This window comes from Artibeus jamaicensis, unplaced genomic scaffold (genome assembly GCF_021234435.1).
Source record: "Artibeus jamaicensis isolate MK-2021 breed Jamaican fruit bat unplaced genomic scaffold, CSHL_Jam_final contig_519, whole genome shotgun sequence".
Lineage (NCBI taxonomy): Eukaryota > Metazoa > Chordata > Mammalia > Chiroptera > Phyllostomidae > Artibeus > Artibeus jamaicensis.
Genome location: NW_026521871.1, coordinates 739,195 through 748,806, shown reverse-complemented (window position 1 = coordinate 748,806; position 9,612 = coordinate 739,195). Strand labels below are relative to the sequence as shown.

General features: G+C 41.0%; 1 protein-coding gene across 14 annotated transcripts in view; it reads right to left on the bottom strand.

Annotated features, from left to right (window-relative positions):
* Window positions 1-3,984: 3,984 nt before the first annotated feature.
* The window catches only part of MAGI1 (membrane associated guanylate kinase, WW and PDZ domain containing 1), a 627,829-nt gene continuing 622,201 nt past the window's right edge, over window positions 3,985-9,612 (bottom strand). For 11 of the 14 annotated variants that reach the window (XM_053669009.1, XM_053669011.1, XM_053669012.1 and 8 more), the window contains one exon: window positions 3,985-7,578. In XM_053669009.1, coding sequence (XP_053524984.1) covers window positions 6,758-7,578 — 821 coding nt within the window. In that variant the 3' untranslated portion in view covers window positions 3,985-6,757. Of the gene's footprint in view, window positions 7,579-9,442; window positions 9,532-9,612 lie in introns of all 14 variants that reach the window. The other 3 variants (XM_053669019.1, XM_053669020.1, XM_053669021.1) reach the window with 1 other exon arrangement.

Genomic DNA, 9,612 nt, shown 5'->3' with positions numbered 1-9,612 from the left:
AACTGTACTTGAAAAATAACTAAATAAAATTAATTATTAAAAAATATATATAAAAAATAAAAAATAAAAAAGAGTAAAAAAAAAAACAACAACAACAGACTGAACGTAATGACCCATTCTTTGGGTATAAAAACAAAACCCCAAACTAGGTATAGGAGCCTCCCCTTATCTGCTTGGGATACGTTTTAAGACCCCCAGTGAATGCCTGAAACTGCAGGTAGTATTGAACCCTACATGTACTGTTTTTTCCTGTACCTATATACCTATGATGAAGTTTAGTTTGCAAATTAGGCACAGCAACAGATTAACAGCAATAACTCACAGTAAAAAAGAACAGTAACAATATCCTGGTAATAAAAGTTATATAAATGTGATCTTCCATTCACATCTTCCACACACACATTTAATGCCTTTTCCATCCTAACTAAGCACTTATGTGCTGTGGCCATAACTTTTTCGATTTGAAGTGTGACAGCAAAAGTTGCACAAATTTATTTTTTCTTCACAATTTCACGGAGAGATCTATTTTCACTGTAGAGCTAAGCTACCTTGGCATACAATTTTTTCTTTTCCTTATTAAGTCACAAACTTTCACCTTCTCACTTAGAGGAAGCATTTTACAGCTCCTCTGTGGCATATCTGAATCACCAGCATCACCCGTGGCTCTTGTGATGCAGGGCATTTTTAACTAAAATAAGGGTGACTTGAACACAAGCACCATGATACCCTAATGGCTGGTCTCGTCGCCACGACAGATGACACCGAGTGACTGATTGATGGCCAGGGAGTGTCTACAGAACGCTGGGCCAAGGGATGGTTCACGTGTGATGGACACGATTTCATCACACTACTCAGAATGGCCTGTCATTGAAAACTTACGACTTATGAATAGTTTATTTCTGAAATTTTTCATTTAATATTTTCAGGCCACAGTTGATAACTGAAACAACAGAGAAAAACTGTGGATAAGGGGTACTACTGTATATATATTTATATATAAATAGAAAAAGATATAAAGTGTCAAAACCAAACTGTTAGCAATAGATTCTTCTGTGGTTCAGGAATTTTAGCTGGTAAGGACAGCCTGTCTTTTTATTTTATACTCTCCTGACATGCTTGAATATTTTACTGTAAGTATAGTTTTGTAAATTAAAAAACCCTGCTTCTCAAAGTAGGATATCATAGAGCAGCCCCTCTCTCAGTACTCAAACATGACAAATATCTGACAAAGATGCTGTAATAACTGGGCTTCTACAGATTGAGAAAGATGTCATTAATCTAAAAAAAAAAAAAGTGAAAACAAGACTACAATGTTTGAAACCAGGATCTGAAAAAAAAAGTGGTAATTTCTAAACCTATGGAAAACCAGACAGCATCGTAAACCAGAGGATGGTAAACATGGGCCTGGAGATTTTGGGTCTGAGAAATTCTGTCTGACCTTGGTTTTTCATAAGGGCTGCTGCCTAGGCTCACAGAGCCTTAACTGGATTCATTCCCAACCTCCTCTGTGTTGCTCTGAGGCCATCTTTCTGAAGCTCAAACCTAAGGTGGCCACCATCCTCTGGCTGAGTTGACACGGAGGTCACTGGCGGCCCCATTAACCTCTTCAAAGGTCTCCTGTTACTCTAAAGTCTAAAATTCAAACAAGGCCAGCCCTACCCTTCCTGGTGTAAGCCCTTCCATTTTGTACCAGTCTGTCACATCTGGGCTTTGGACTCCCTTTCACCAATTCATTCCTTTTCCACTTTTGGGAATCATAACCTTCCTCAATCTGACTAACACCCCTATTACTGACCTTCAGAGGACTCTGTATGTGGTTTATAGGCATTTGTCTTTCCCCACCAAATGATAAGCTCTCAAAACCAGGAAGCAGTTTAGTCCCACCTAGTACCTGGCAGAGTCAGCCTCCAGTAAGTATCAAAAATGAGTAATCTAGTATCAAGCCTTGTGTATTGTACATTAGGGACTAGTAGCCTTTCTGAGCTATTTTCTGTTCAGCTGTGTGATCCTCTGAGGTCAAAGATATTTTATTCCCTGAGGGATAAATGTACTTAACAGGACAGTGCTTGTTAGTGAGGTATTTAGAGGTCCAGGCTGCAAAGACCCAGAGGACCTCCTGGAACATCACAATGAAGTGGGAAGGTGAAAGAGGGTATCAGTCACATGCAGTACTTACTGTTTTTACTGTTGATACCACCTTGCTTAAACCCATCTTCTTTCAAAAAGATGGGGTGATGCAGTGATCACCTCACATTAGGGAACTAAAGCCGTACTCCTTCACAAAGGACATATGGATAATAACAAGAGGTGGGTGGAGAAAAAGGAAGGAGGCAGGGAGGGCTGGGGTGGCAGGGAGAAAAGGCAGCAAACTGTACTTGAACAATAAAAATTTTTTAAAAAAATCAACTTGAGAAAAACAAAACAAACGAACAAAAAGTATACTCCTGCTCCTGATAATGAGCACAAAGCATAAAGACCTCACTAGGTGAAACCAATAAAAAATTTTTCATAGAAAGGCCCATTCCTACAAAGGCACATCAAATAATTATGCTGGAGAGTGCCCAGCTTTGTCATTTCCCAGCTTCAAAGCTTGAAATGATGTGTATCCCCAAAGCAGTAAGATCTCATTGGCCTGAACACCCCACCCCCAATGTTGATCATGTTGCCTGATTATGAGGAAAACCACCTGGAGGAACTTGAAAGGCCTCTTTCTTTCACAATTAATGCAGATCATCAAAGGTGGTCTCTGACTGCTCACCAGCAGAAAAAATCCCCAAGAGCTATGATTGAGTCATATCCAATTTTTTTTGTACGGCTATTGATGGCAGGCAAAGAACTTGTGTGACATAAGGCTTTACAAACAGCTTCCGCTGTCAGTTAAGCCGGAGCCCATTTACAGATGCCACTTTTAACAGAAAAGATACTAGTAAAGCGAACAGTGTCCATAATTATCACTTTGGTAACAAAATAAAGCAAAATACAGCAAAAGAGACAAATTGTAGGAAGGCCTGCTACTAAACCCAACACCCCTTTGAATGCCAGGGAACTTAGGTTCTGTAGGAAGCTAACTAATAAGTTTTGCTGAAAAAAAAAATCCAAAACTTGCGTGAGGGAACCTGGAATGTCATTACAAACTACAGGATAAACCAAGACATATATTAGATCACTCACTAATGGGTTAAATTTTTCATCTAGTACGACTAGTTAGGAGTATGACTAACTCCACATTCATCTCTATCTCCAAGAGTTATTCTCCTAGACTATTTTTGTCTTAATTTTCACAGCACAGGTTCTGGTGAGCGCAATTATACTTGTGAAGTAGCTTGAGCCATATTGTTTGTGAACTTTTTCATTAAAATAGAAGGCTGTCCTCCCCATTTTGAGTAAGAAAATATTTCTTTATTTTGATTGGAAAATATAGAATACTGATTGCCATACAGATAATTCCTCCTCCTTAAAAATGTCTTTCACTGAGGATTCTTCTGATTGTCAGAGGTGTGCTAACCGTTTTGAATTTATTCTTCCCAAATCTGAGCTGTGGCCTTTTAAAGATGAGGAAACTGAAACTTAAAAACAAGTTAAGGAACTTGCCTACAACCACAGGTAGGAAGTTATGCTGCTCTTTGTTTTTGAAGGCTTTTCTTATTACCAGGGTTCTATGAACTACCATGCGGCTAAACTTTCCTGGGCATACGAATTAGCTGGGGATCTTGTAAAACGCACATTCTAACTTCATAGGTTCAGGGTGGGACTCAAGATCCTGCATTTCTAAGAGGTTCTGCAGTGATAATGAGGCAGCTGGCCGATGGACCACTTTGAGTAGCTGGGTCCCACGCTGCTGCAAGGGTATATAATTCCTTCTCTGTGAAAGGAATGGTGTATCTATCTCATCCAGCTGGAGCCAGACACTCTCACTTGACTACCTGACATTGATACATCTGAGACAACACAGAGACAAGAAAGGTATCAATCCAGAAGCAGTAGTGGTTATGGAATGCATACATTTCCATGTATTTTTACATTAAAAATGCATTAAAAAATCTTTCACAAAAGAAACTTAAAAAATACAAGTAGGGTGTTGAGTTCCCCGCCCCCATTCTTCCAGGCATTAACTGTGTAATGGGTGAGAGGAAGATTTCTAAATGGTTTGATTTCATCATACAAAATACTCATCCATCATCTCATCAAGACATTTACATGAAATGGGGGATCAGGGAAAGTAGGCTCATAAGAATCAGTCTCCAATTTAAGGTTACAGTAGTTCAGAGAAAACTGTATCTTTTTACTTAGTGCATAGTCCTGGTACAGTACAGTTATTTCCAAAGCAAATCTGTGTGGAATTCAGAGGAAACTGCCACACCAAAAGTGTTCAGATTGAGATAGGTGCAGGTGGGTAGCACACAGATTTTAAAATGTCAAATGTCATCTTTGAGGACAAGAAAGACATCAAAATATTTTCAGGATGAACTCCCCAAATCTACTTCGATTTCATTTATTTAAGACTCTGAACCATAACTGAGAGCATCGATCATTTAACAACAAAGATTTTGTTAGAAACAGTGAGAAAATTCCTAGCAATAGAACCTTAGGAATAAAGTCCCCAAATTGGCTCTTTGGAAATGGATGAAAAAGAACATCATTATTCAGTTGTATTCTTTCTCAGCCTTACTGCTACAGCTCAATGTATGCTTTCTATGGAAAACTTTGAAAAAATAGCAGTCACAGACTTTTCCCTCTTTTTTAGATATAGAATGTTCCTTGTGTCTGTTCCAGGAAATGAACTTGTTTTGTGAATGTCCACACAACTACGGCTACTCATTCCAATGTTATGTATAAATCCGTAAGTCAAATAAAGCTATGAACAATGTAATATTTATATATGCATAGTGTTTTATAAAAAGATTGGCCCGCATACTGCTTTTCATCAATACAGAAACAGCATTAAATCCATAGCACATTGCAAGAAATGAGTGAAGAACAGAATGCAAACAAGTGCTTAATAATTCACAAGCAGGCTCACCATGGAGGAAATGATGATATTCAAACTGACTAAAGCTTTAGAGAATTACTTATACAGTCTTCCACTTTAAAACAGCTTTACATACCTGATTTAGTTTACATTAAAATATACCCCAATTAATTATTTTTCCATATTCAGAAATATGAACACATCACATTCCTCACACCTAAATTTTTTGTCATAAATTCTTTTATACAAGGAAAAAAAGGCAACTTTTTTTTTTAAAACAGGCTCTATTAATTACAATTTTTAACTCTGTACACACAATGATTGGCTGGTTTTCTTCATTTTTTTCCCTTTTTTTAAAAAAAAAAACAAACAAACAGTACCATGAGAACAACAGTGATTGACTCACAAAGTTTTGTGTCTGTATGGAAAATGCAACACAGTACTACAGAAATATACAATGTATTGTAAGCAGCGGTTTGCTATAGTGGTCCAACAAGTACAAGCAAACATTTTGGCTCAGCTAGGCAGTAATCCATTTCAACCACTTCCCGGGGCTACAGCCAACCCAACTACATCTTATGTGGGATTGCAAAAAGAATAGGTCTTTTCTAAAAAGGAAAATCATTGTTTTATTCTGCTGTCCCAAAATTCAAAGGACAGGGTCATGAAGACATAAGTTTGCCAACTAGATCTACGACCATTGAGATCACGTCCTTTCTCCTTCATTCATTCTGGAGACAGTTACAGATTCAAAGGGAAATCAGCATTTCTAAGAATAAGCACCTCCAGCTCTAAAATTCAACAAAGACCTAACTCCACCAAGGCACATTCCCTTCTCCCCAATTTGGCAAAGGGCAGCCATGGCCTTATGCTAAAAAGGGGGGACATAACCTTCCATATTGTGGACTTTTATGGCTCCTTCACACTGGGCACATTGTCCCTCACTCCACCTACTCCTAAGCCTCAAATCAGACATGACAACACACAAGGTGCTTGTTGTCCATTCCTTCCAGTAGTTGACTGAAGCTGTGACAGCACTGCCTTAATGAGATCTTAGATGTTGGTAGTGCTAATGAACCTGACCATGTGCACTTGGATAATGGTGGCCAATGTTCTCCTCTCCATGCCTTTCTATGGCGAGGGGGAATCCGAACTGTTTTCTGAACCAACTGTGACTCAAGAACAACGTTTCCGTGTGTGCTGTGTAGGTTTGGTATAAATATCCTTCATTTTTGATAGTAGTCTCTTCATACAGTTTGCTTGGTTTTAGGATCATTGGCAATCCTAACCCATCTCAGAGTTCTCAGCTTTTACAAATATAGCTTTGCCTTTCTATTTAAAAGGAAATCTCCTAACTACAGTATAGCACTACATCATTACATAACAGTCTATATCAAATTAATTAAACTTAATAACGTCCCTTGCTTAGAGAAAATGATCAACAGCCCTATTTAACCAGGAGAGAAAGAGATTGCCCAAAAAAGGGAACAATTCTTAACAATTCTACAGTTTATGTAGAAACAAAATTTACATCCCTTTGGGGCAGCATTTGGCAAATAATTTCCAAAAATGTATGCATTTAAAAATACGTTCTTTAATATTATACATCAGGCACAACACTTTTCATATATATTTTTTATAAGATTTGAAATGCATAAAATGTTTGTTGCTATTCATAGGATCACCAGGTGTCAGATGCTTCATTAGGTAAGAAACTAAAGTATTTCAGGTTTGTGACCTTCCTCATAGAACCTTTGACATGGTAAAGGTCGGAATGTGACTCAGAGCTCAGATACTGAGGTCGGTGCTGCATTCTTTGTAAGGCCTCCTTCTCTGCTCTGGGGGATGTCTGCAACTTCTGCTGGCATCCTGCTTCAGGCTCGCCTCTTCTCTTTCTCGGTGGCTGACTTTGTCCTCTCTGTTCCTTTTCTCAAGGGACCGCTCTCGCCTCCGCTCGGGGGACCTCGCTCTCCTGCGGTCAGTGGATTTCGCTCTCCTTTCAGGCGAGCCCCCCCTCCTTCGCTCTGGAGATCTTCTCTGATCCAGGAGCCGTTCCAGAGACCTCCTGCGGCGGCTGGGCGAGCTGTCCCTTCTGCGGGTGGGCGACCGATCTCGCCTCCGCTCGGGAGAAATCTCTCTCCTCTTGTCGTGCTTCTCCCTCCTCTCCAATGTGTTGTCAGCGCTCCGGGTGCCTTCCCTCCGCTTCTCCAGGGACCTCCTCACGGGGCCATTGGTCACCAGCCGCTCAGGTGGGGTTTCTCTTCGCCCCTCGGGCGCCCGGTTTTTGGGTCGACAAGCCCCGCTGTCGAGTGTTCTGGAAGTTCCGTTCCATGTGTGATGCTCGTTGGGTTGTCTGCCGTACTCTCGGCTGCCTTTTGAATCTTTCCCGTGTGCCCGCTTTTCCCCATGTGGTGATGATTTGTGAAGATCGGGTAGATAACTGGACTCCAACGGCGGGTGCGGCCGGCGGCCGGCCGGCCCGGGCCTCATTTCCGGGACGCCCTGTGCCAGCCCGGGCCTCATTTCCGGGACACCCTGTGCCGGCCCGGGCCTCATTTCCGGGACACCCTGTGCACCGGTGGAGGCGCCGTTCCGGTCGCTGCCGGGGTCTGCAGGAAAGGAAATGAGAGCGACATTTGGGTGAGAGGAACCTTGGGCTCTTGTCCCCACTTCCACGCTTGAGCTCTCATTAGTGACAGCAAACACACAACTGTTAAAAGCAGTCAGAATCAAAGCCAGCTGAGTCCCGGTTAAGTATAACTGCAACTAGTTTGGTTAAAAACTAGTGTGCACAGCTTTTAGGGTCTAGACTACTGTTCTCTCTACTCAACACATAGATGATTAAAGGAACTTAGAACTTCAAGGCATGCCCTTATCAATAGTCTGTCTGTCTAGAGGTATTCAAACGCTCCCACTTTACCCCTTGCTCTTCCCCCACCCACCAACCCTTCTCCCTTACCCACCCCTCCCCTGTCCCCCCCCCCCCCCGAAAGAAAATATTTCCTTTAAAGAATACTTTAAAAAAATTGCTTAAAAATTATCTGGGCATGAGGGAACTCTCTGGGGGAATGTTAATAGCCTATGTTTTGATCTGGGTGGTATTTAAATGGGCGCACACAGGTGAAAACTCACTGCACTGTATAGTTAGGCTTTAGGCATTTTAATATATGCACAGTATATGTCTATTTTTAAATATTTTTATTTAGAAAATAACAATACAGGGTGGTGGTTGGCTCTATGGAGCCACCACCACCAGATGTGGACAACTGGCAAAGGTGACATTAAGTGAGGGTCCATTAAACATTTTCTCTGCCCTTGTGCATGTTTATTCAGCTATTTAGTTTTGTGTGAGTTTAAGAAATTTTTTAAAATATGGAGTCTTCTGACAGATAAAAGAGTGGAAGGGAGACTGTGAGGGACACAGCTGACATCAGATAGAGTTCAGATAAAGTCTTTAGTTTAGAGGCACTTTTCTTTATACTCAGCCATAATTCCACCCATGAGCCACGGAGCTGCTGGACTGCTTACAACATCAAGATATCTACAGATTTAAAAGCAGGGCAACACTCATGGGCTTTTGTTTACTATTAAACTATTTAAAATAACAGTGCACATGTAGCCAGCAACCTGAATTTATGAGAGCTCTTTCAAAGCATGGCTGCTTTGTTACCACTAAACCCAACAGGTCCTACACACTACTATACCATGTTAGGCAAGGCACCAGGGATGCTGTGCTGCAGCACGGTGGGCAAACCAGGGGGACAGTCACAGAGACAGAGTGGATGCTTTGTAAGGACCTTTCCTGAAGCAACAAGGTCAATAATAAGCAATCTGTTTCAAGAATGACTTCCCAAACCCTTGGGTAGGTGTTAACAAAAGCAGGAATATAGCCTGGAGCACAGGCTGGCACACTTTTTCTGTAAAGGGCCAAAGAATAGATATTTTTGGCTTTGCAGGCCATATAGTTTGTTACAACTACTCAACTCTGGCACTGTAGTGTAAAAGCAGCCTTAACACATAAAATGTGTTGTGTCACTCAAATTTACTTGCAAAAACATGCTGTGCATGTTTTGGCCCACGGGCTGCCCTTCGCCAAGAGATAACTGATCAAGCAGGAAATCTCATCTTCTTGCCTAGCAAGGCCCTATATACCTGTATACCTAGGTGAGTGCTCTGTGATATAATGTTTGTTCTTTTACATGCTGGGTAGGCTATTAAAATAGAAGTCATTTTAAGATCTGGGTGAGGGGAGGTGCTTAAATCATTATCATAAATCTAACCTTGGGATTTCTTACACCTAACTTTTAAGATAAGGGACAACAAGACTTCAACAGGGTCAGCGGTGTACTTACAATTCAAAGAACGCAGGGTGCTCAGAATGAATTGCCAAACATATCAAAATAGAGCTAAGCAGAAGCAATGAGGAAATTAGGCCACAGCACAGAAACACCTAGTATTGATTGAGCTACAAACCGTAGTTTTATTATGGCCCATAAGGTAGAAGCAAGCCTCCCCGAGCTTTTCATTTCTCATACATGCAGCGATATTAGGAGGTATCATCGCTGTAGAAGGGAGGGGCCAGCACCAAGAACAGTCAGAGAGAAAGAGAGAAAGAGAAAGAGAAAAAGTTGAACATTTAGATT